The 27530-nt window shown below is 41.0% G+C and overlaps 1 protein-coding gene across 1 annotated transcript; it reads right to left on the bottom strand.

The window, feature by feature from the left end:
* Positions 1–26809, bottom strand: dcp1b (decapping mRNA 1B). The gene is made up of 11 exons (XM_079552561.1): positions 26672–26809; positions 26432–26590; positions 23860–23900; positions 23627–23754; positions 12958–13024; positions 11084–11207; positions 9933–10031; positions 6599–7226; positions 5137–5372; positions 3438–3623; positions 1–252 (listed from the first exon to the last, which is right to left on the bottom strand). The coding sequence occupies exons 2-11, from the start codon at positions 26582–26584 to the stop codon at positions 175–177; spliced, it is 1740 nt and encodes a 579-aa protein (XP_079408687.1). The 5' UTR covers positions 26585–26590; positions 26672–26809; the 3' UTR covers positions 1–174.
* Positions 26810–27530: the final 721 nt, after the last annotated feature.

Here is a 27530-nt window from a genome sequence, read left to right as displayed (position 1 = left end):
AAAATCAAACTCGAAAACCTCCAAACGAGACGCTATTAAAAGGTTTGAAGTTTTTGAAGTAATAAAACCATTGTGTGAGTATTGTGTGGGGGAAATGGAGCTGCAGCGACACAGTCTGTAAACGGTTTCCTGGGCGAGTGCAGACCGGAGTCTCCTTAAAAACAAAGAGTCGGTTCAGTGTTTGCAGCGAGCGTCACTGCTGAACCTGCTGGTGTAGGCGTCATAAATGCAGTCCAGAAAAGAGCCGTCATTCTGCAAAACACAAACACAGGCAGAGTTAATCGATCTGCTTTCTTTAGATATTTGGATTTCAATTGAACAGCACAACTACGGCTGGCAGGATAAATACTATATCAACTCATTGTACAATAAATGACACATAAATAAAACATTTTTGGGCTAAATATTTGTCGTCTGTACATTTACTTGCATTTTTTGGTCACATTTTTCTAATGTACAGTGGGGAAAAAAAAGTATTTGGCCAAAATCCAATAGAAAGTCTATGGGAAACTGACCAAATACTTTGGCAAAAAAATGTGACAAAAAAAGACAAAAGACAAAAAATTACAAAAAAAGACCAAAAAAAGACCAAAAAATGTGACAAAAAAGGACAAAAAAGACAAAAAAAATGACAAAAAAAGTGACCAAAAATGACCAAAAAATTGTCAAAAAATTGTCAAAAAATGACAAAAAAAGTGACAAAAAATGACCAAAAAATGACCAAAAAATTGACAAAAAATGACAAAAAATGTGACAAAAAATGACAAAAAACGTGACAAAAAATGACAAAACAAAAGACAAAAAATGAAAAAAAAATGTGACAAAAAAAGACAAAAGACAAAAAATTACAAAAAAAGACCAAAAAATGACAAAAAAATGTGACAAAAAAGGACAAAAAAGACAAAAAAAATGACAAAAAAAGTGACCAAAAATGACCAAAAAATGACCAAAAAATTGTCAAAAAATGACAAAAAAAGTGACAAAAAATGACCTAAAAATGACCAAAAAATTGACAAAAAATGACAAAAAATGTGACAAAAAATGACAAAAAACGTGACAAAAAATGACAAAAAATGACAAAACAAAAGACAAAAAATGAAAAAAAAAATGTGACAAAAAAAGACAAAAAATGTGACAAAAAATGGACCAAAAATGACAAAAAAAGACAAAAAAATTACCAAAAAAATTATTTAAAATAATGACAAAGTGAGTTGAAAAAGTGAGTTGAATACCCCCCCAAAAAAAGGATGGAAAAAAATCTGATGATGGAATAAAAAGTCTATGGGAAACTGACCAAATACTTTTTTCCCCACTGTAATACTTTATTTTTTACCCTAAGTAGGTTGCATTACATTGTATTTCATGGCATCTCATGGATATTTTAAGATGAAGTACTTTTCAAACAAAGCTTTACGGTCATTTTTAAGCTACTTCCGGGGTCTCAGATGTGCGAGAAACTACAAAAAAGTCTTTAATACAACAATCAATATTTCTGAAACTCAGTGGGGAGTGACTGAACAGACTTATTTCTCAGACTCATTAGCCACAAATGCTGCACCTACTGTTAAAAAAGTGTTATTTGCTAAAATTGGCACATCAATTTAGCGGAGATAAATACTAACGGCACAGCAGCTACGCTAACCCTGGAAGTACCGACTTTAGTAAATAATACTTTTAGCAGTAGGTGCGGCATGTTTGGCTAATGAGTCTGAGAAATACATACCGTAAATGCTCTAATACAGGCCGGGGCCTTCATTTACTCAAGAGCATCTGGACCAGGCCTTTATTGGAACCAGGCCACAGTTAGAGACAGGCCTTTATTTCTATTTGAGCAAAACGGACGACCAGGAAAATGAAGAGAAACGAGATTTGTTTCCATTTGCACCTAAAATATTAGGTTCATTTATTAATGAACATTTCAAACCCTCTCCCAGCGGCTGGAACATTGACGCCTTTTATTTTGTCGGGACAACAGGAAGTGTTTCGTTGCTGTTAGCGGAGCTTTGACATCAGTGTCACTGCAGGTTTCTGTTTCGTTTTTACCGCGGACCGGATTATTTGTTGTTTTCTTGTGTAAAAGGCGAGTTTAGACGGAGCGTTTGTGTTTGTGATCGATCATGAGACTGACCCGAGAGAAGACGAGACGCTCGCGCTGATGGGAGGAGTTATTTTGAGGCGTGGGACTGACCTGCACACGGAGCAGCTGGACGTGCTTTGAAGACGCGATGGAGACTTTATTAAAACGCTGGAGGGTCACACAACATTTGTCCTGTTTCCAAATATGGTCACAGGAGGTTTGAAAAGTGGCTAAATCTGTGTCAAAGTTACGCTGGGATCAGCTCCTCCGCAGCGTCCCCCTCGGCCCGGGTTCCGTTTGTTACTTCCTGCACCTGAGTTTTCATTTACACCAGAATGAGACAAACTCCTAACATGGGGAATATTTCTACAGCTATAGTTTCTAATAAAAGCCCGGCCTGTTTTAGAGACCGGCTTTAATTTGCCTCCGACAGCCGCGAACCCGGCCTCTGCCGGAGACCCGGCCCCTGTCGGAGACCCGGCCCCTGTCGGAGACCCGGCCCCTGTCGGAGACCCGGCCCCTGTCGGAGACCCGGCCCCTGTCGGAGACCCGGCCCCTGTCGGAGACCCGGCCTCTGTCAGAGACCCGGCCTCTGTCAGACCCGGCCCCTGTCAGAGACCCGGCCTCTGTCGGAGACCCGGCCCCTGTCGGAGACCCGGCCCCTGTCGGAGACCCGGCCCCTGTCGGAGACCCGGCCTCTGTCAGACCCGGCCCCTGTCAGAGACCCGGCCTCTGTCGGAGACCCGGCCCCTGTCGGAGACCCGGCCCCTGTCGGAGACCCGGCCTCTGTCAGAGACCCGGCCTCTGTCGGAGACCCGGCCGCTAATGGAATACAGGCCAGTATTTGGAGAATTTACGGTATGTTCAGTCACTCCCCGTTGAGTTTCAGAAATATTGATGGTTGTATTAAAGACTTTTTAATGTTTTTTTTCTCGCACATTAGCCGGTATGCTAGGACCTGGAAGCGGAAGTCGTGACGTCACACTTAACAAACGTATAGATACAGACGGCGTCTCTGGATTCCCCCATATATGGTCATGTTTGAAACAGTTAAGGGGGAAAACAATTGGACAGACCGTACGTTTCTTCAATAGGCATTTTTTGGCTGGTGTGTTTTTTACTCCGGAGCAACTTATAGTCCGGAAAATCACTTTTTTTCATCAGCTGGATTAGGATCTCAAAGGACGCCGGCCTTTCCTGCCCACATCCTTTCCTCAGTGAACATGACCCACGAGCTGCTGCAGTTTGTGGACTCTCAAATTCTCTTACCATAAGTTTCTGCTTTTAAAACTAAAGCCTGGATGATGATTTGCTCCCGTCTTAAACTCACCACCATGAGCCATAATAAAGGCGTTTTTACCTGAATGAGATGCAGGAGTGTTGCTTGGAGCTGGCTCCTGGACAGGATTTGAACAGGATTTGAAGGGCCGGGTCTGGCGTCCTGAGCGGGAGCCAAACCTGCGCTGGGTTTAGTCTGAGTGAAGACACTTGGAGAGAGAAGCATCGCCGGGGCAACAGTCGCCGGGATCCTCTGTGGGGAGATGACCTGGACCGAAAAATAACAACCGTGTTAGCCATTAAAATGAAATGATTGTGCAGCCTTTCAGTCATGTGACCCTTGTTGTTACTTTTGAATACCAAAGTAGCATTATGCAGTACTACAACAAGTAACAATCTCTCTACTCAGGATGAAAATGAAAGACAACTGATCAACTGTGGCATATTTTTGTACTCGTAATCATTACTCAAGAAGAAAACACGGCTCTAGAGAGAGACGTTTATGTGAAGAACCCAGTGAGCCAGTGTTGAAGATGCTAGCATGCTACCAGTTAGCATTTAGCTTCAACAGCTCAGCTCCGACCTCTCCAAGAGAAAGCCCTGAAACACACTCCAAACATCTGGCCTTGGATACAACATGTGACAGAGGTCAGAGGTCAAAGCCGTTACTGTAGTATTTCCTCAGTGTTCATAGATGTGAGCCACATGTGTTTATCCTGTTGAAGTCAGGTTCACAGTTGCTAACCGGTAGCATGCTAACATCTTGATCAGCTTAAACACTGACTCAGATTGAAACTCTGTTGACTTGACAAACTGTAAAAATCCCAGAGAAAGTTTTTCTGTTTCCTCTTTGAAGACTTTACACTTCAGAGTGAAGCAGATCTTTAGTAGATCCAGCTGTAGCTCGACAGACAGAGCTGCTACGTCTGAGCCACATTTGCAGGTTTCTTCACATAAACGTGCGTTTCTGGGCCGTGTTTTTACTGTTTTCTTCTTGAGGAATGATTACGAGTTCATTAAAATGCCACTGTCAATTAGTCGTCTTTCTTTAATATCCTGAGTAGAGATATTGTGACATGTTGTAGCACTGCCTAATGCTACTTCTGTATTCAAAATGGCCGCTGGAACTATGCGCAATGTCATTGGAAACGCATTTATTGGTTGGGTGTAGAGCTACAGTAGTGACGATAGATAAAACTATAGATACAGACGCATCTCGTCATAGAAGGGGGCGTGGCTTTGGCGAGGGGAAAATAGAATATTTTGGGAAACACAATTTTCCCTCTTTTAAGCCATTTTCTGGTGGAATATGAACTTATTTATCACACATAAATACAATCAAGTGTAAATCGGGCCCATATGGATATTTATTCACAGCAGATTGTTCAGTAGAAGTGGAAAAAAGGCAGTCGTAGCTAGTGCTAGCTAACCGTTACCATTAGCCCGATGCTAACATGTAGCATTATGTATTTCTGGGCTGTTGAACCACTTTGCTCCCTCCATGTCTTTGTATCTTTATTTTTAGTAAGAAAATATATTCATAATTCAGCGTTTGTTAAAGTAGTTTTTGAATAATTAGAGAAAGTTTAGATTTTTTCAAAATTGTTTTCCCCCTTAACTGTTTTCAAACATGACCATATATGGGCGATTCCAGAGATGCCGTCTGTATCTATGTAAATGATGTTTATTTCATATTTTGTTCGTGTTTGTCTCAATCCAAAGTAAAAAAATAATAATAAAAGATTGTGAAATTGCTCGATGATGTAAAATCCAGACTGCACCTGAAACGGCAGCGCTGCCTTCTGTCCTGCTGTAGCCGAGGGCTGTTTGGGGATCGGGTTCAGACTCGTGTCTCCGGCGTCAGCCTGAGGAGGAGGCATGAACCTGGGGGCGAGCGCCGGTCCCAGCTGTGGGGGGTCACCGGGGGTCAGGCCCTGCTGCTGCTGCTGCTGGACGATCTGCAGCTTCTGAAGGAGCTCGTGAGGAGACACCACACCCGGCATCTGCCCCGGGAAAACTGGGACAAAAACAGCCAGTCAAGCTCGGTACGACATCAGATTCATCACAGTCATTAGCTCTGTGCACGGAGCGCTGGGGCTAACTTCCTGTTGTGGTAACAAGCACTTCCTGTCCATATTGTTCTGGTAAATTAATTTAAAATAATGAAACAAAACAAAACTTCAGAAATAACATGAAGCTAGTGGACTTTGGACAATGGAAGACTTTTGTGCGTTAAATTAAACAGAGAGGAGAGGAGAGAAGAGAGAAGAGAGAAGAGAGAAGAGAGAAGAGAGAAGAGAGAAGAGAGAAGAGAAGAGAAGAGAAGAGAAGAGAAGAGAAGAGAAGAGAAGAGAAGAGAAGAGAAGAGAAGAGAAGAGAAGAGAAGAGAAGAGAAGAGAGCATATTCAGTGACATTTGTTGAAAGAAGAAAATATAATAACTAAAAAAATGAACACATGTGGAATTATAAATGAAGTAGATAGTGCTGCACTGGAGCCCTGATGAAGAATCGAAAGTGGAAACACGTGCAATTGCTGGGTTGCAGGTTCTAGAATGTGATGATGTCACAGGACCCAGTGGGGGAGGAGCCCCCCCCAGGAGCACAGCGTTACACTTTCACAAGTCGTATCTAAAAGGTTCATTTATGAATTGATCATTAATGTCACTGGGTCCATGATCTTTTTGTATGAGATCAAAAATGTCCTCAAAAACAAAATAATTTTACCTCCATATAATATTATAGGCCTTTAGAACGCTGTGATGTCGCCTGAAACCCAGCAATACATCCTTTGCAAATTCAGAATGCCTCAGCTTTGACACTGTTTTGTACAATTTTGACATTTTCTACATGGGCTTCACGATGTTGTGACCAGAAATCGGTTTGACCTCACAGGACCATTTCAGGTGAGGACCTCATGAAGATTATTGGGAAAATGTGAAGGATAAATTTAGTAAATTTTGAAGAATTTCTTGGAGGAGAACGTGAATGAGGTGGAGCGAAGACCAATCAGAGCCTGATGTATTTCTTAATGAATAGAGTTCCAGATCATCCCACATTAATCACACAAAACCAAGAAACTAAGGCTGTGTCCGAATGTCCACCCTAGTCCCTAACCCCTCATTCACTACACAGGCCGCACTATATAGTGACTATATAGTCACTATATAGTCACTATATAGGGGACAGTGTGGACATTCGGACACAGCCTAAGGCTTTAAAGCTGAGTTGATGAAATGTCCCACCTGTGAGCGGAGCGGCGGTGCCTAAATGACAGTTGTGCTGGAGCATCTCCCCTGGGGGCCTGGTGAACATCAGCGGCTGGTTGGGTTGTGGCTGGTGGTGGGACACGGGCACGGGCTGCGCTGGTACGGGCCGGTTCTGCTGCAGTTCCCCCCCGCAGCACTGGGGGGCGGCGGAGCAGGCCGGGGGCTGGCTTTGGAACAGTCTCTTGATGGGGTCGGGCTGAATGTGCTGCTGAACCTGCTGCTGATGATGATGGTGGTGGTGGTGGAGGTGATGAGGCTGGTGGTGGTAAACGTGCTGGAGGTCGACCTGAACCCCGTTGTCGCACAGCCGGTTCTCCGGGGACTCCGACACGGTTTGGAGCACGCCGCGCTGCTGCTGCTGCCCCGTCATGAGCTTCTGGATGGCCGGACAGTGCTGGGACTGGCTCTGCTGCTGCTGCTGCCCGGCCTCGTCCCGGGAGGCGTCCCTGGGGCTGCTGCTCGGCCCGGAGGCCTTGGAGCTCTCGTAGGTGAGCGTGCGAGCGACGGGGGGGCGGGTTATTGAGGAGCCGGGGGCAGGTTGAGGCGAGGGGTGTTTCTGCTGTGTGCCAAAGAGAGTCGCCAGAGAAAGACGTCCTTCATTTTCCTTCAAAGAGAGAGAAACTGGTTATAAATGAACATTGACTTGCACAGAAGAATAAAAAAAGGTTAGCGCTAGATCGTCTGCTCCGGAGGGACGGTCTGCTGTGAGCTTGTATAGATCTATGAGTTGGTTTGTCTAAAAATACAAATAATCCTAATCCGTAAAATTGACCCCTTAACTCCCACCTGAACCGAGCACATTTTCTCCAGTTTGGCTTTACCCCAATCCAAAAGCTTCAGGGAAAAAGCTGTGAAAATAGCAATAAAACAATGATGGAAATGTGACAAAAAAGTGAGAAAACGTTGACAAAAAAGTGACGAAAAATGTATGAAAAAGTGGCAAAAATGTGACAAAAAAGTGACAAAAAAGTGGCAAAAATGTCACAAAAATGGACAAAAAATGGACCAAAAAATGTAAAAAATGTGACAAAAAATTGATTAAAAATGGACGAAAAAATGACAAAAATGTGACAAAAAACTCCAAAAAAACGATAAAAAAAATGTCAAAAATGTGACAAAAAATTATTAAAAATTGACGAAAAATGACAAAAAAGTGATAAAAAAATTTACAAAAATGTGACAAAAAATTACAAAAAATCGATTAAAAAAAAAAAGTCAAAAATGTGACAAAAATTGATTAAAAATTGACGAAAAAGTTACAAAAATGAGTTGAACAGCCAACAAAAAAATGTTGGGGAAAAAATCTGATGACGTGAGGAAAAAGATCCTCTCAGTTCAGGTGGGAGTTAAGAGGTTAACCATTTCCCTGGCCCTAACCTTAATTTGTGTCATGATATCTCACGTTTTCACAGCAGACCGTCCCTCCGGAGCAGAACATCTAGCACTAACCATAAAAAAAGGGTTGAGCAATTTGGATGAACTACCATTATTTCTGACATAGGGAAAACTAAGATGAAATGATGGAAGAAAAGACCATCTGCATCGTTTGCAAAGCTACAGACTCACCGTGAGTAACACCACATGCTAAACTAAACATGCTTCAGGAAGAACATTTCTCAAAGCTTGTCATCTTTGCAAAACAGTTTTTGTTTCATGTGGATTCTTCCAGTGATGACTGAGATATTTGCCAAAAACTAAGAGAAATAAATCAGCAATTCGTCAGTTACCACAGTTACCATCGTTAACCATAGTATGTTAAACTATAGATACAGTCGGCATAGCGTCATCGAAGGGGGCGTGGCTTCGCCGAGGGGGAAAATAGAAACTCTTCGACTCTTTTTAGCCATTTTCTGGTCGAATATAAACGTATTTACCACAGGAATAAAGTGAAGTCTAAATCGGGTCCATATGGATATTTTCTCACAGCAGATTGTTCAGTGGAGGTGAAAAAACGGCAGTTGTAGCTAGTGCCAGCTAGCCGTTAGCATTAGCATGGTGCTAACATGTAGCATCATGTTAGCATTCTCCATTTTTTTATGTATTTATGGGCTGTGGAACCACTTTGCTCCTCCCCATGTCTTAGTATCTTTATTTAGTAGAAAACTGTATAGACACAGACGGCATCTCTGGAATCGCCCATATATGGTCATGTTTGAAAACAGTTAAGGGGGAAAACAATTTTAAAAATATATTTTCTCTAATTATTCAAAAACTACTGTAACAAACGCTGAATTATGAATATAGTTTCTACTAAATAAAGATACAAAGACATGGTATAAAGACATGGGGAGGAGCAAAGTGGTTCAACAGCCCATAAATACATGAATAACGGAGAATGCTAACTTGATGCTACATGTTAGCATCGGGCTAATGCTAACGGTTAGCTAGCGCTTGCTACAACTGCCGTTTTTTCACTTCTACTGAACAATCTGCTGTGAGAAAATATCCATATGGGCCTGATTTACATTTGAATTTATTTATGTGATAAATAAGTTCATATTCCACCAGAAAATGGCTAAAAAGAGGGAAAATTGGTTTTCTCTAAGGTTTCTATTTTCCCCCTCGGCGAAGCCACGCCCCCTTCTATGACGAGATGCCGTCTGTATCTGTCCACCTTATTCCGCCCCGCCCACTTTTGCCACGTTTTGCGTTGTCTCGGCTCCTCGTTTTCCAGACACTTCCGGTCGAGCGCGAAGCCCGTTCATTTTCACGGAGAACGAGGGGAAATATTCTCCGCTCAAATCTGATGTTTAGTCGACTGATTTGTGTAAAATGTCCGATGTTCATTTGCACCGACATGTCGACGCTGCAGCGTTTCTCTGTGCGGCCTGAAAACGGCTTTGTTTTCCTGTAGTGACTGATTTAATGTGGACTTCTCCAGCCCCATGTTAACACATAGGAGAAAAGGGGCGGGCACAATTCATGGCGACGCCCACGCGAGCCTCCGGAAAGGTGAATAGTCCCTTTAGAATGTTGTGATGTCACGTGAACGCAACCTATTCCTGAAAAGAACGGCTGGTTTCCATCTATACAAAAAACTGTTTTGCAGAGTCTTGAGTTTAATTTGTTTACTCACTTTATGTACTTATCATCCCATCCCTATTCTGACAGCAATTGCTCTTAGATGTGCTTCCATTTATCCAACACACACCGTATTAGTTCATCATCTCTCAGTACAAATCCCTCAAAATAGGAATAGCCATGACTGTTACTGAAAACAATAACCACATCTGTACCTGTACCTTCATAAAAAACAATAACCTGCTTTTGTTTTTTATTGTACAGCTTCGTTTTGTTCTTTTTTCTTTACCTGAGTGCTTGGTTTCACAGGAATTGGCTTGATCAGGTTCGGGTTTCCGTACAGCACACTACTGCCCCCTATCTCCTTTGGCTCAGATGTCGATTTGTCCTGAGAAAATAACACACGATGTCAGCAAATATTGATGAGATAGAAGAAAAAAGAAAAGGGGCATAAGAAGCAGGGATGTAGGGTTTCAAGTAGGAGTAAAGTGCCAAGTGTGTTAAATGTGCTCCAGGAAATTACAGAATCTTGATTAACCTCTTGACTCCCGCCTGAACCGAGAGGATCTTTTTCCTCACGTCAGATTTTTTTTTTTCATCATTTTTTTGTTGGGTATTCAACTCATTTTTGTAACTTTTTTGTAATTTTTTTGGTCATTTTTGGTCACATTTTTGTCAACTTTTTGTCAATTTTTTGTCAATTTTTTTGTCAATTTTTTTGTCATTTTTTTGTCTCATTTTTATCATTTTTTCGTCATTTTTTGTCACATTTTTCGTCATTTTTCGTCACTTTTTTTTGTCATTTTTTTGTCATTTTTTGGTCATTTTTTTAATCAAATTTTTGTCATTTTTTTGTCTCATTTTTTGTCACATTTTTTGTCATTTTTCGTCACTTTTTTTGTCATTTTTTTGTCACTTTTTGGTCATTTTTTTTATCACATTTTTGTCATTTTTTTGTCACATTTTTGTCCTTTTTTGTCACATTTTTTGTCATTTTTTTTTCACATTTTTGTCCTTTTTTTGTCACTTTTTTGTCATTTTTCAAATCAAATTTTTGACATTTTTTTGTCACATTTTTCTAATTTTTTTGTCACATTTTTGACATTTTTTCGTCAATTTCTTGTCAATTTCTTGTGACATTTCTGCCACTTTTTCATACATTTTTCATCACTTTTTTGACAATGTTTTCTCGCTTTTTTGTCACATTTCCATAATTATTTTCGTCTCAGTTTTTGTTGCTATTTTCACACCTTTTTTCCAGAAGCTTTTGGATTGGGGTAAAGGAGAAAATGTGCTCGGTTCAGGCGGGAGTTAAGGGGTTAAATAAACAAACACTTGCTCACAAAATAAATAAAATCCCTCAGCCCTGCTCTGCGTTTGCACTCTCTGCGCTGATGATGAGGCTAAACGTCGTCATGCAGATGCTGTGCGGAGTGTTACCTTGTCGTACTCGGTGCGTGCCTTGGATAACATCTGGATAATGTCCACAGCTTTGCCTTCGTTTCCTCCCGGTGACAGCCACCCCCCCTGAGACTGCGCCTGGAGCTGCTCCTGGTGCGTCAGACTGGGCCCAGACAACGGCACAAATTAAACAGAGTCCGGCTGCTAAAAATGGCCCCGGTATTAACAAACACGTCACTCCGTTCACAGGGAAGGGCCGCACAATACGCAGCGTTCACATCTGTCGAGGCTAAATCACATGGAAACGGCAGAACGCTGACTGTCTGCTGTGTTGGCACAATCGAGATGGAATGATTTTCTCACAGTATCGGTATCAAGGCTGCATAAGATGAAGCCAATTATCCCTTTTGCTTTATTAAATCTGGGGTTCCTGATTTTCCCTCGTGGCCCAAACTTGTTTCTATCTCTCACAATCTGTCCTGCACATCTGTATTGTTCAAGCAAATTAAAGATGTGCTCATTTCACAGCTTTAAGTGACAAACGAGGCCACAATAGTATCGCAAAATCAGGTCTAGTTGGAGACGGTGTTGATTTTGACAATATATTTTAATTTAGTTTTAGTCACTTGACGAAAATCGAATTCAATTTTAGTCTAGTTTTAGTCGACTAAAATTGCAAGTAAATTTAGACTAGACTAGACTAAATTTGTCTTAAATTTAGTGGACTTTGCATTGATAATGTTCATTATATGTAAGGGATAATGTATAGAACGCTGGTCATTATCGGGAAAATAAGCACCTTCAGGGCGAACCGTTGTTTCGCCCTGAAGGTGCTTATTTTCCCGCTTATTATTCGGCCATTTGCCAACTGAACACACACAACATAAACTTCGTACGCTTTTATGAAGGTCAAAGGTTTATTTAATGACTTCCGCGACAAATAGTTCCCAAAAGTTTGCGCGTTGCGCTGCAGCGTTTGGCTAGGCTAGAAGCAGCAAGGCTAGCAGCTAGCCTAGCTGCTTAGTTGAAGGCGCAGTTGGAGGAGGTGGTGAATCTCTGGGTAAGTTGAAAGTCAGACTCACGATTCCCCGACTTCTCTCGCAGTGACGGGACAGATAGTGTCGCTACTACGTACGTGCGGAGTGATATTAAAGCACCAATTCCGTTGCCATTGGCAGCGTCATTATTTTTTTCAGACGTCCTTTATCAGAAAATAATGACCGGTAGAACGTTGGGAAATCCCATTCAAATCAACGGAGCTTCTGCTTACGTTGTGAAGAGCCGGATAATAATCATATTTAATGTTGTTCCTTTGCTTCATGGAGCTGCTCCACATGAACAAAGCTCAGAGCTGATCCTTTGGCAGAGAATTTACATGATCTGAGGCTCTTTCAGACGCTCAATACAAGTTTGGATGATTTTAGTCTCTCCTTTTCATTTTTATTTAGTCTGATTTTGTCGACTAAAATATCTGGACATTTTTAGGGCGGCAACTAACGATTATTTTGTAATCGATTAATCTGTCGATTATTTTTACCATTAATCGGTCGGCTGTGAATGGTGAAGGAAAACAATTTTTTTTTCCACATATAGCTTAAGTGGCGCTGCTTGAGGATGTGTTGATGGAACAAACTAAAGGGAAATGTTTGTTGGAGGCTCTGTTCATGAAATTTACAATGTACAAAACACTACAGACCCTAAAGAAAGTAGGATTTCATCAAAAATGCTTCATTTTTCATGTAATTTTTGCTCCATTTAAGTCTGTGTGAACCAGAAAACAATTAATCGATCACTAAAAGAGTCGTGGATTACGCCGTCTGTGCTGTGTTTATGTGACACATGAACTCATCTAAGCTCAGGTAAGAACATCTCAGTCTGTAAAATACTATGCAATCTTCAGTACTTGTACTCACAACTTCATTCTCTGAGCGATGCGCTGGCAGTCCCCTTTGTCGTAGAACCAGATGCCGTGGATCACAACTGGAGACGAGAGGAGGAGGACACGTGAACACGAGAGGGAGACTCGCCTTTATTACACAAGCAAAATACCAGACAGAGGCCTTTGCAAAGTAATCACAATGAGCAAACGGCCTCATACAACATACCCCGTCTGTAAGAGGTCTGATCGTGTATAAAACCCTGTAGACTCTTTCATACGTGCGTTTCATTACGGGAAAGAGAGCTCTGTTTTCCGAGATGCTCCAGACAGTAAAGGGTCCGCAGACAGAACATGCGCCTAATAACCCGGTGTTACGTTACAATCGAATCAGTGTGGAGAAAAAAAGAACTGCCCAGAGTTTCATTTGACGTGAACAGCCTTTCGTATTGTTTTAATATGAATCCAGTCATGTCCAATGCTGCCTTAAAGGGACTATACGGGGTTTAAAAATGTTCAAACTAAGCATTTTCATCCCTCTACATCAGGGGTCTCAGACATGCGGCCCGCGAGGTCATCTTTTGCAGCCAACACTGGGTTCGCATTTTTGGCCCCCAGTCCAAATGAGTTTGAGAGCCCTGCTCTACATGTTCCTGCCGTCATGCACAAGCTTAATATAGAAGCTGCAGTTTCGTAAAAGGCCTGAGGTGGCAGTAGTGAGCATAAAACTTGCATCTAGCCCCTTTAAAGTAGTGTCCACACGTTTATTTTCAGGTTTTTGTCAATTTCCCCCATCTGATCACAGGGGATGAGCCTCGCACACGTCACCCAAATACGCTCCACTCCCAGCGGGAAAAAGCATGTGATGAAAAGCCCGAGGTGCACTTGAAAGCAGCGTTAATGTCTGATCTAAAACGGGTCCAGCCGGGCCAATGGGAAAACAAGCCAGTGCTGCTATTACAGCGTGAAGCATTGGTCCCAGGAGGGTCCTGTGCATAAACATGGTTAGCACGAGGGCAAAAGGCCACGCCGCTGTGTAAACTCATCTGTGACGTGGCCGCGGCGCGATGGAGACGTCAGCGGCGGGAAGAACCGAGTCCAGACAGGGGAAAAAAACATGTTTCTGTTCATGTTTCAGGACCGACAAATGGATTTATGTGCAGATGCGGGAAACGAAGGCAGTCACATCTTAAGCTGAACACTTCCTAGAGTTGACCTCAAGATAAGACCAGAACAAATTGGGAGGGAGATAAGGGAGAGGGAGTGGGTCTAGGGGCCACCTGGGAGCAAAAAACAAAAGCTCCATTTGAATACACATAAAACTACCCTTTTAAACAATAACTGAGATAAAGATGAGATATGTCAAAAAAAAGTAACATAATTCGATGATTTATATCTACACACAAATGATGAGCCTATATGCTGAACACTGTCTATTGAGAAAGTTGTGTTAAAGATGAATAAATGGAAAGCTATGAGACGGTGAGTGAAAGGGACTAAGTTGACTATTTCACAGTTAAAGGAACAGGCCAGCGTTTTTCCACACTGAGATATGTTCTTACCTGAGCTGTGACGAGTTCTTTAGGACCTGTCTGATCTTCAGTCACGTAAACACAGCGCAGACGGCGTTAGCATTTAGCCTCTCCCTCTCTCCTCTATAGCTCCAAAACAGGTCAAGATAGAAGCTACCAAGCTCTTCCACGTTTTCCCTATTTAAATATGGTTACGTGAAGTGTTCCACTACAAAGTATAATTACACACAATTAAACAATGTGGATTTTCTAAGCGGATAAAAGGGGGGACTATATTGTAAGGCGTAATAATACCAGGAGTAGTTTGGCATCCGCACAGTAAAGTGAAGATTACTGCGCGGATGTAGAACTACTCCTGGTATTACCTGTTTTGGAGCTATAGAGGAGAGAGGGAGAGGCTAAATGCTAACGCCGTCTGCGCTGTGTTTACGTGACTGAAGGCACGGGGGAAGATCAGACAGGTCCTAAAGAACTCGTCAAAGCTCAGGTAAGAACATGTCTCAGTATGGAAAAACGGTGGCCTGTTCCTTTAATGGTGGGGATGACAATACAATAAAAATGAAATGATCAACTGTTAAACTCCTCCACAATAATCATAATTATGTTGCGCATTTATCGACAGGACCTAAAACTGTCCTCGAATTTCAATTCTATGTCTTTTTTTGGTAAATAGGTAAAATAGCTGGTAAATTTCTGGCCTCTGGCTTTGGAAAGATATCTTGGAAAGCTCAAAGTCTGAACTAAAATCATGGACGGATGGAAATGGCTTGTTTACATGTATGTGCATTAACATGAACTGTCCTGACCAACTAAACCAATAAAAAAAATGGGAAGAGGCAAATAAAAAAAATTTTTTTGAAACACTGTGTTCGCTTGGATTGCTTTTTATCACGTGTGCATTTTAACAGGATGTTTCTCAGTCGTCCTTGGACCGATTTTAACCATTTAAAAACTCTGAGAAATGTTAAAATCTCAACTATTTCAATCGGTCCATGGGAAGCCACTTTGCTTAGTCCAGGAGTGTCCAAACCTTTTTCATGGGGGGCCACATATTGGAGCGTACACGGGGTAAAGGGGTCGGTGGTTAGTTCCACGAAACCTTCGAGTAGCAGAGGTTTAAATTGTGCCTCATTATTTATGCTTAAAACCTTAATGCAGCTCTGTCTCACAATAACATGCTCGTTGTTAGGTTAGAATTGTGTAGAATTATTACATATTAAATAAAAAGGACCATCTCTGATGATGTGAACCGATTCAGCAAGCAGCCCGAGGGCCACCAAAAATTGGTCTGAGGGCCACATTTGGCCCGCGGGCCGCACTTTAGACACCCCTGGCTTAGTCAAACGCGCTCCAGAGAGCGAGAGAGAAATGCCGGGTTTACCGCTGTTCGCTGCGCAACATAACGCCCCCTCAGACTAAAAAAAAAGAAGAAAAGACACAAGAATATATTAAATGTCCAGATTGTGACGTTTCACAAGTTTTTGATCATCATTTATTTACGTTTTGTTCATCACAGAGCTGCCAAAATCACACATGAGGTGTATTAGAGTGTCGAGATTTTTTTCCCGTTTGTGGCACTCAATGTGTTAACTGAAAAAGACGTTTGTTGAGCTTCATTAACCTGCAGTGTTAGCATTAGCCGTGTTGTTTGCATCATAGTTTAAATCTGCTGGTCTGTAAATTGCAATTTTCAAGCGGGAGAAAATCCCAATTATCCAGAACCCACCGCAACTTGAACATTTGTGAATTAAGAAAAACCAATGAAGGAGTAAAGCCTGAATAAAGCACATGACCAACGCAGCCCTCATGGCCAGGCCGGAGCAGGCGCATGCTCAGTGACTCGCCGAGGGTTCACTTGAGCCTGGGAAAATCAGCCCAGTGCAAAAAAAGTAACAAGAGCTGAGACTGTCTGGTGCTACTAGAGCTCAGCGGACGGGATCACACAGAGATACGTGCATTCAAAATGGAATAAAGAGTGGAAATACTGGTCAAGTTAAGAAATCTATAGTGGATTCTGAATCAGAGCTGTGGGAAGATGTTTTAGCTAGGGGGCGCTGAGGGGCAAAATTTACCCCCAAAACGCTTTTACTGCGCGTATTTCCTATTTATTAACCTCTTAACTCCCGCCTGAACCGAGAGGATCTTTTTCCAGATTGTTTTTCCATCATTTTTTTGTTGGGTATTCAACTCATTTTTGTAACTTTTTTTTGTCATTTTTTGTCACATTTTTATCACATTTTTGTAGTAATTTTTTTTGTCACATTTTGTCACATTTGTCATTTTTTTGGTCAATTTTTTGTCATTTTTTCATCCATTTTTCGTCACTTTTTTGTCATATTTTTGTCATTTTTTGCCACATTTTAGTCATTTTTTTGTCACATTTTTGTCACATTTTTTGTCACATTTTTGTCACATTTTTGTCATTTTTTCTTCCATTTTTTTGTGAATTTCTTGGGACATTTTTGTAATTTTTTTGGTCACATTTTTGTCATTTTGTCGTAAATTTATCATCAAATATTTGTCATTTTTTGTCACATTTTTATCACATTTTTGTAGTAATTTTTTTGTCACATTTTGTCACATTTGTCATTTTTTTGGTCAATTTTTCATCACTTTTTTGTCACATTTTTGTCATTTTTTCGTCAATTTTTATCAATTTTTTATCACATTTTTGTCAAATGTTTGTGATTTTTTTGTCATATTTTGTCACATTTTTGTCATTTTTTCTTCCATTTTTTTGTGAATTTCTTGTGACATTTTTTGCCATTTTTTCATCAATTTTGCGTCACTTTTTTGTCACATTTCCATCATTGTTTTCGTCTCATTTTGAAGCTTTTTTCCAGAAGCTTTTGGACTGGGGTAAAGCTGGAGAAAATGTGCTCTGTTCTGATGGGAGTCAAGGGGTTAATATTGCCTGCTGTTCCCAAACTTGTTCTGAATCTAGAAAATGTATAGAAGTCCTTTACCAAATGAGTAGATTCTGGGGGGGAAATAGGAACACTATATTAGATTATCATCGGGTTTCCATTGGTTGAAAACATGAATGAAAGTAGGACATATGAGCCAGTTATACAGTCCTGAACTTGCAGTTATTATACTAAAACAAGTCATCAAATTAAACCCGTTTCAAAGTGCATAGGTTAAGCTAAGTCGGTCACTCAAGTTGTCCAGACCGGTTGAAAGTCTTTAGATAAACTAAATAGGGAAAAGATAGATAAGTAGAGAGAGTGGGAGGGCCACAAGCAGCACAGAGGCTGGCAAAGAAGGGGGTCCGGCCGTCCAGCCTGCGAGGGGACAGATGGGACTGAGGGGACTGGACCAGGCAGGGCTCGAGACCACGAGAAGGAGGAGAGGGCACGACTCTGAAAGCAGGAAGGCATTAATGGACTGACGGAGGGTGATGAGAACGGCACGGGGATGACCTTACGGGGTAAATGAGAACAGATTTTTGATGGATCAGACCTTGTTGTTGATGATCAGACCTTGTTCAACCCATTTAACAAGACGGGAACTGCTTGTTTTGTGATCGACTGCCGAAAGGAAGGAGCTCCAGACATTTGTGAACGGCTTTGAGCGGCGGTAGATAGTTTTTTTTCTTCACCTTTCCGATGCGAGACGGCTACACGAAGGGCCACCGGGATTTGCTGTCAGGGCTTGAGATTCGAACCGTTTTGTAAAAAAAGTCTCACCCGCGAAAAACTCGAGGGCGATCGCTCAGCGGTGACGACAGGACTTTCGAAACGGGGACCATGCTGAGGCGCCTGTTTCACGGGAGACCTAAACATGAGCGCTTGGAGGAGGAACCGGAGGTCAGGTTCAAGGGGCTGCTGGTGTCGGAGCGAGCCCTGGGGTACACGCATGTTCCACCTGGAGGTAAGGGCAGTCCATAAACATGAGGGTGTGATGATATTGTGGATCCCTGCATGGCTAGTCTTTTGGGCTTCATTAAATCACCATTAACTTGACTTTCTGTTAAGTTTTGGGATATAGTGGAAAGAAAAAGAAAGAATTACACCTACTCCCTAATGATTTCCTATCGTGTCAGATGTTTAAAAGCGGTCCACGGCTCGTCTGGATGTTTCTGAGGGTCTAAGGACTTGTAGGGCTGCTCGATTATTGAAAAAATAATAATCACGATTATTTTTGTCATAATTGAAATCACGATTATTCAAACGATTATTTGTTGCCTTTAAAAAAATCCATCAAAAAAGTGACAAAAATCCATCAAAAAAATGACAAAAATCCAGCAAAAAAGTGACAAAAATCCAGCAAAAAATTGACAAAAATCCAGCAAAAAAGTGACAAAAATCCAGCAAAAAAAAGACAAAAATCCAGAGAAAAAATGACAAAAATCCATCAAAAAAGTGACAAAAATCCATCAAAAAAGTGACAAAAATCCATCAAAAAAGTGACAAAAATCCATCAAAAAAGTGACAAAAATCCATCAAAAAAAATGACAAAAATCCATCAAAAAAGTGACAAAAATCCATCAAAAAAAAGACAAAAATCCATCAAAAAAGTGACAAAAATCCATCAAAAAAGTGACAAAAATCCATCAAAAAAGTGACAAAAATCCATCAAAAAAAATGACAAAAATCCATCAAAAAAGTGACAAAATCCATCAAAAAAGTGACAAAAATCCATCAAAAAAGTGACAAAAATCCATCAAAAAAGTGACAAAAATCCATCAAAAAAATGACAAAAATCCATCAAAAAAGTGACAAAAATCCATCAAAAAAAAAGACAAAAATCCATCAAAAAAATGACAAAAATCCATCAAAAAAGTGACAAAAATCCAGCAAAACAATTGACAAAAATCCATCAAAAAAGTGACAAAAATCCATCAAAAAAATGACAAAAATCCACCAAAAAAAAGACAAAAATCCATCAAAAAAGTGACAAAAATCCACAAAAAAAAAAGACAAAAATCCATCAAAAAAGTGACAAAAATCCAAAAATTAAAAATTAGAAAAAAAATGTGAAAAAAAAACATTGAAAAAAAAAAAACATTGAAAAAAAAATTATAATTGATTTTTTTGCGATTATGCTAATTTTGTAATCGTTTACTGTTGTAATCGAAATCGTGATCGATTTTCGATTAATTGCACAGCCCTAATGACTTGCGTGGGCCTGGACGTCCCCTCCGTAAATCTTGCCTCGTTTCTGCTGCTTGCGTATCTGCGGTTTATTTTTATCACCCGTGGCTACTTTGTGCCAACTGCCCATTCCAGGAAGTCGAGAGTTTGTTTAATGATAAGATTCCACGACCCCGGCGCACAAGGGGTCGGCGAGCCGCGGGCCGGCCTGGGTTTCAGCAGCGGTAAATGGCTTTTGAAATGACTGAAATGGATGGTTTTAGGGTTTTTGTGGAGCTGAGACCATTATTTAAACACATCAGGACTGTTACTTTTGTTTTGTTTTTGGAGCTCCTCGTTGCAGCTGCCTGAAGATGATGTTCTAATGTTTCAATGAATAGATTATTTATTATTTGGAAAGCACGAGAAGATGTTATTTAATGTGTTTTTATTCTGTAACACGCTGCCTGGACAAAAAAAAAAAAAAAACTAACAATAACTATAAAAGTATCCTCAGCTAGGAACTGAAAAGCTGAATGAAAACCTCAGCGTTCACCCTCCTCCCACCGGAAAGAGCTCAGTCAGAGCTTTAAAATGAGCCCTCAGAACTTCCAAGGCCTCGCGGGAAGAGGAGAAACATCACAGTGAAAATCAGTCACGAGTTGTTTTTAAATGTGTTTTATGTTGTAGACTTTTGAGTATAACTTTCTGAACCGTAAGAGACAGAGACTTACCCTTGTTTTGGAATCTACTGTTCTACAAGTTCCATCTGAAGTACCCACTAAACATGGATGTCCTGAATAAATCAGCCCGAAGCCTCTTATACAGCGCCCCCTGCTGTTACAGTTCGACACTGACACGCTTCATACACAGGGTTAGAGACGAGACATTTTAAAAGATTTGGCCATGAAGGTCGACGTCGATCTAGGGCTGGGTGATATGGCCAAAAATGTAAAATTGCGATTTTTTTACTCAGTTTGGACCATTATGCTTTTAATCGATTTTATGGGAAATAAACTTGAAAAGCTCTCCTGATTTTTCATATGAAGAAATCTGCTCATTAATATTAAGATTCATAATTTAGCCGACGATAAGGCCCATTAAAAATTGTTATTTCTGTTTTGTCTGCTCTCAAAAGCAAAACTTCTTAATAAGCCTTTAGTTTTATCATAGATACAGACGACATCGCTGGAATCGCCCATATATGGTCATGTTTGAAAACAGTTAAGGGGGAAAACAAACTAAACTTTCTCTAATTATTCAAAAAACAACTTTAACAAATGCTGAATTATGAATATAGTTTCTACTAAATAAAGATACAAAGATATGGGGAGGAGCAAAGTGGTTCAACAGCCCATAAATACATGAACAGAGAATGCTAACGCTAGCTAGCATTAGCACAATGCTAACATGATGCTTAGCTATGACTGCAGTTTTTTCGCTTCTACTGAACAATCTGCTCTGAATAAACATCCATACGGACCCGATTTAGACTTGACTTTATTTGTATGTGATAAATAAGTTTATATTTCATCAGAAAATGGCTGAAAAGTGTTTCCCAAAAGATTCCGTTTTCCCCCTCGGCGAGGCCACGCCCACGTCTATGACGCAATGCCGTCTGTATCTATCCTCGAGCTCCGCTGTGATCGACAACGTCTCCATGGAGACTCAAGGGGAAGGGGCGGAGTCAAATGCAGCAGCAGCGACAGCAGCGTGAGAGAGGGGGAGACCGGGGCAAACTCAACGAAAACACGACGCGCTGCCTTTGTGAAGCAGCAGAGAGCGCGAGGAAGCCGCCGGCTGGTTCCACTGGTGTCATGTTTGAAAACAGTCCCTACGGAGCGTCTGAAACGCTGCTAAATCACAGCACGGCGCTCGTCAGGCGGACACGATTTAGCCATTTTCCACATCGTCTGTTGTTTGATTTCTTCGATTTATTGCCCAGCCCTACATCAGATATATGATTGAAACCTTTACTATAATAATAATAAATGCTTAACCTCTTCACCCCCACCGGAACCGAGCACATTTTCTCCAGTTTACCCAAATCTAAAAGCTTTTTTCTTCTTCTAAATGACTTAAAATATCGGCCTGTATATCGGCTCCTTTATATCAGCATTGAACCCCAGAGAATAAATGATTAAAATGCAGGCATGAAGTGAGCGGTCGTTTCACTCTTTTCTGAGCGGATAGTTCAGCCTCGACAGAGACACGGGGAGGTGAGGTATGTGTGTGTCAGCGGTTCCCAAGTGTGCGCTCCTATTATCACTGACGGCTGAGAGAATCTAATCTGCACTGCCTGGAGCTGTAGTGCCGTCAAGGCTGGGTCTACGAGTCCCCGGCACCTTATATGGAACCACCGGGTCCATCAGGAGTTCACCCACTAACCCCAGAGCTGGCACGGTGCAGGCAGTGCATATCAGCATATATTGGGCTTTACGCTGTCCTTTCCTTAAAGTGCACATGACACATTACACAAGAACGACTGAGAAACATCCTGTTAAAGTCTTCAATCCATAACCAGTCTGCGGCAACATAAAAAACATGTCAAAAATGAAAATGGACTTGAAACGAATATATTTAGGCATTTGCCTGAGAGTTGAAGAGGATTTAATCAGAAAGGAGAGAGTTCCATAAAACCCTAATTATCTCCGGTTCTAGAAAAAAAGCTGTGAGTTTGATTAAATTAGCCTCTGTTTAGCTTTAGATTTCTCAGAAACCGAGGCACATAGACTTAAACTGTAGCTATAACACAGGATACGCTGTGGTGCTACAAATATCATGAAAAATGGTCTGGATTGTTGGCACTGTGTTAAATACTTACTTTATGTCTCACTCGATATGGGATTCACAGCAGACAATGAAGAGCAATATTTAACAATTGCCCGATCCCCATCATTTCTGCAGTTTCAGTTTTAAACCATAGGCAAATATCGTGATAATATCGTTAATCGCAATTATTTTGGCCAAGATAATCATGACTAGGGATGGGCACCGTTAAACGGTTCCTACTTGGAACCGACCGAAAAGCTCCGGTCGGGGGCGATATCGAAAATTTTAATTCTTTCGGTGCCAACTTTCGGTTCTTTTTCCCTCCAGACGTCAATATCTGACACAGCGAGTCTTAAAAAAGCAACATGAATGTGAGCAGATACTGAGTGGCTTCAGTGCAAATGGAGCGAAGCAAGGATATATTTTATAGATGTAAGTTATAGCGAAGCAAAGCTATGACTTGCTAAACTTTTGTAATAGAGATGACAGAGCAGCGGTCTGCGTCAGGACTGAGCAGGACTGAGCAGGACGTGGACTACACCGGGTAAAACCCAGAGCTAAACAAAATCAGTCATGAACCAGGACTAAACCAGGACTGAATAAGAAACTTTAGTTTAAGTCAAATTGAAAAGCAAAAGAGAGCAGTTTTAGCGACAGACCCGGAGGCGGAGCTTACGTGCTGTTGTTACAACTTTACAGCAGCTGCAGCGACAGGAATATCAAAGATGGTTTGTTGAAAGCGAGCGCTCACTCTGTATTAGACACTGATGGTCCAGTTTTGGTAAATTGTCAGTGGCAGAGTGAGCGCTCACACCATATAAGGATCTTTGAGTGTGAAGTTGCTTTCGCATTGTCGGACACCGCGGTGAGTTTAGAAAAGTTTAGCTGAAAGAAACTGATGCCTGATGTGGATCTGTCCTGTCTCTGCAGCTTAAGGTAATAACGTCCTTTCTTTCTTTTTATCTCTGCTTAAGTGGAAATTCTGCTCAGGCGACGCTGCTGCTCCTGTGTAGCTTCTGCTGTTTTAGTTTTTTTTTCCTGAACTATACTTGTTTATACACGTTATTTTTATTGAATTAAAATAACATAGGTATCGAAAAAAGTACCGTTAAGGCACCGGAACCGAAAAGCAGGTATTGTTAAAGTACTTGGTATCGAAAAAAACAACAACGGTACCCATCCCTAATCGTGACCCCAAATTTCATATCGTCCCATCACTAGTATGTAAACAGTTTGATTCCAATCGACTATGAGGTGTGAACTAAACACCCCGTTACTGCTCCAGTTCATAGTAGGAAAGGAAATGTGTGTGTGCGTCTTTCCTTACATCGTGCATTGCGATAAAGCAGAAAGGGATCCTGGAGCTGGAAGTCCAAGTCTTTGGTGATGGGCTCAGTCAGATTCTCCATGCTCAGTCTGTTCATGATGGTGAAGCCGTGTCTGGGAGACGCCAGCCTGCGCCAAATAAACACACAATAAAACACAAAGCTTTCGTTATGCTGTTTATAAGAGTGTCAGTTTATGAAGGGCATCATTGTGCATCTGCAAATAGTTCTTTACCTTGTGTAGATGAAAAGGGTGCCTTCCACCTCGGTTTTCTCCTAGACAAAAGAAGTATTCAAATGTGTAAACAAAATATTACAAGACTTTTGTTTTTAGATATTTAGATTTATATACTTTTGTGGCTGCCTGAACGATGCACATTTTCTCCAGTTCGACTTTAACCAAATCTAAAAGCTTCTTGAAAAAAAGTGTCAAAAACGGGGACGAAAAAGTCACGAAATCCCAACAGAAAAGCAACAATAAAATGACACAAAAGTGACAAAAAAGTGATTAAAAAAGATGAAAAAGTGACAAAAATTTGACAAAAAAGTGATAACAATGTGACAAAAAAGTAACGCAAAAGTGATGAAATTGGGATGAAAAAGGGATGAAAAACTGACAAAAACGGAATGAAAATGTGACAAAAAAGTGACAAAAAAGTGATGAAAACATGACAAAAAAGTAACGCAAAAGTGATGAAATTGGGATGAAAAAGTGACAAAAAAAGGGATGAAAATGTGACAAAACAGTGATGAAAAAGTGGCAAAAAAGGGATGAAAGTGTGACAAAAAGTAACGCAAAAGTGATGAAATTGGGATGACGAAGTGACACAAATGTGATGGAAAAAGTGACAGAAAACGGGATGAAAATGTGACAAAAAAGTGACAAAAAAGTGATGAAAACATGACAAAAAGTAACGCAAAAGTGATGAAATTGGGATGACGAAGTGACACAAATGTGATGGAAAAAGTGACAAAAAAGGGATGAAAAAGTTACGAAAAAAGTGATGAAAAAGTGACAAAAACGCGTGTTGTCGGTCGTAGCTTTCAAATGAAGCATAACTCTGGCCTTGGATGAAGCTGAACTGGAGAAAATGCACTTAAAGGAGCTATATCATGCTATTTTAGCCATTCCAAAGTTAAGTATAGGCATTTATATGATATATTGTACCTCTACCATTATGGAGCACTCATTTTTGTGATAAATATAAGTGTTTTCTGGAGGTATTTTTCAAACCCGGAAGACACAACGCTTCGATTCAGTTAACTCCGCCCCCTCTCTCCGCGCATACAACTTTACCGTAATATAAATAAACAACAATAAGTGAAGTTACTTCACGATGCAGTTATATGGAGTTGACATCTGCAACACAGCTTCATAAATGGCTAACACACAAGCTAATATGCTAACACACATGCTAATATGCTAACACACAAGCTAACCCGCGTTTGGATTGACTCACCGCTCTGCTCCATCGTTGTTTACATTATGGGACTCGCGTTGGTTATAAAAGTTAATCCACTTTGGTTCTGGTGAAGGTTCACAAACATCCATCAGTGACAGTCACAGAAAAACAATATTTTGGTGATAGTCGCTGAATCCCGGAGAAAAAAACAGCTGAGTGGCCTCTTCCTGAAAAGGGTTGAATATAAACTCCTCGTCCTCGTAGCCAAACGCGCTTCTTTTTCTCCGTCCGTGACATTATCGTTAGTTAAGAATAAAAAACAGGTGTGTCCAGAGTAGGTAACGAGCTCCATCTTCACAGCTGCAGCGCAAACATGACTGATCTGTTCAGACACGATGTGTTTGTTTTGGCCACAGCTGACCTGGAAGCACTTCGGGCACATCCTTTTTTTTTTCTTTTTTTTCTTTTTTTTCTTTTTTTACTCTTTGTTTCTCTCTTACGACAGAAATAATGAAAAAGCTGTTTTACAAATTAAAATCAGGCCGTAAGCACAGAATTAAGACATTACATTACAGACGTCGAGCACTTCCGTTCCGTTGTTACGACACAACTGAACACTCAGCCGTTCACCAGGAGAGGGAGGAGCAGCTGCTCAGAGAGCAGGATTCAGGAGGATTACTGAGAGCTGCGTGAATGAAGCCGCAAACCACTCTGGGGGTGTTTTTGATAAGGAAATAGCATAACAACATGGCTAAAAGCTCCAAAAAGTCGATTTTGCAGGATATAGGACCTTTAAGTCGGGGGTAAAGACGTCAAAATAAGCGGGGGGGACAACACACATGAGTGATTCAGTGGTTTAAACCTTCATCCACCATCCGCATGATTATGAGTTCAGGAATGTGACGTCATATCGCTAATCATGATGGGATTAGCAGCAATTGTAAACTAACGGAGGTTTTTAAAAGTTAAAACACTGGGTTATTGTTCACATTAAAACACTTGGACTCCACAGTGACTTAGATGTATTTACCAGCAGTAACTCAGCAGCTCACGGAGGTGCTCCACGGCTATTCTCTCCACTTTTACACTGTTTTTAGCTAATGTCAGTCAATGGAAATGCATGCTAACAGCTACAAAGATGGCGGATCTCCATGGTAACTGTGGAAATTCCCGAACTCTATCGCTGTCCCAAAGCAAGACACTGTAGCAAAAGCAGTCACAGTTAATATAACATCTCTCAAATGTAACCAAAAAGCGGCACAAGTGGAAGGGAAATGTGTTTTGGAACATTTACGTGATGTAGCGTAACTTCCGTTAGGGACCGTGGTAGCGCGCGCCTCGCAGTGACAGTACGTTACGATGCTAAGCTACATTAGCACCTGGCAGCTTCTCAGCCAAACCTACCCACTCGTTTGCTCGGTTGTTGTACGTGTAAAGGGCTACTTGGCTGGCGACGTCCATGATGTTGTCAATGTAGGGATCCTGCCGTTGTAGAGCCGCCAAACTGATGTCCAAGCCTTTAGCGACGAGGGAGCTCCCCGCAGAAGTGGCTGTCATTGTTGCCTGTGGGGAAAGTAGTTAGCTTTAGCCTTGAAACTCGCCTTCAAAGGGGAAAATAGCAAATCGGATTAGAAAATATCTCACACAAGTGGAAGTCTGGCGTTCGTGTGCAGTGAAAATAGAAATAGATATAAGGTTAAGTTTGATATAAGTGATGTCAGGCAGAAATGCACGGGCTAACCGCCATGTTTAGCCGGAGATTGTAAACAAGCAGGCCAGGGCAGAGCAGTGGCGCCGGAGACGCGGATTCAGGCGGGAGAGTCGAGCCCAGATAATATTACATCATGAGAAGAAACGCAGTGAACTGACTGGGGAAACATGAGCTTCTTCGACCCTGCAGGACGCTCAGAAGTCTGCAAGTAATTACAAATGAACAGACTGCACAGTACAATTACTTCATGGCAATAATAGTTGGTAATATAACTCAACATTTACGCTGCAAAGATAGTTAATTAGGCCTACTGACTCCCATAGACCCCAGGTTCCATTGACTTGCATGCAGTATTTAGGCAAATTATATTTCGACCAATATAGACATGTGGCACAGATTTTTAAACAGACAATTCTCCCCAAAACATCTATTCCAGTCCTGGAATACCATCACATAAATCAAAACATTAACTAAGGACAGAAAAAAAAAAAAAAAACCATGAAAATCAAGCATTAAAATTAAGCATTTCTTATCCATATTAAATTATTTGTGGTCCAATCATAGGCTAACTGGATTTTTTTGGTCCAAAATACTCAAGTAAAATATAATTCAACAAAAATGTCAACAAAATACTCTTTTTGGAAAATTTGGCTCATTATTTTCAATTTTCACGGTCCGAAATGACCTAAAAATACTCCACAAATGAGAAAATCTTCTTGTAAACAAACTTTTTGGCAATTCCAGTTCTGTTCCCTTCATCCTAATGACTATTCTCTTCGAAATGAGCCATTT

Source organism: Gobius niger (genome assembly GCF_951799975.1).
Source record: "Gobius niger genome assembly, chromosome: 2".
Classification (NCBI taxonomy): domain Eukaryota; kingdom Metazoa; phylum Chordata; class Actinopteri; order Gobiiformes; family Gobiidae; genus Gobius; species Gobius niger.
Note: the sequence above shows the minus strand (reverse complement) of the source record. Positions and strands in the feature narration are given on the sequence as shown.

Bases quoted from the DNA above. Each gene is read 5' to 3' on its own strand.
- dcp1b (XM_079552561.1), bottom strand. From the start codon at position 26,584: ATGACAGCCACTTCTGCGGGGAGCTCCCTCGTCGCTAAAGGCTTGGAC. The intron at 23,901-26,431 runs GTAGGTTTGGCT...TCTTTTGTCTAG, and splicing joins ACAACCGAGCAAACGAGTGG to GAGAAAACCGAGGTGGAAGG. The intron at 7,227-9,932 runs GTAAAGAAAAAA...CTCTCTTTGAAG, and splicing joins CTGTGAAACCAAGCACTCAG to GAAAATGAAGGACGTCTTTC.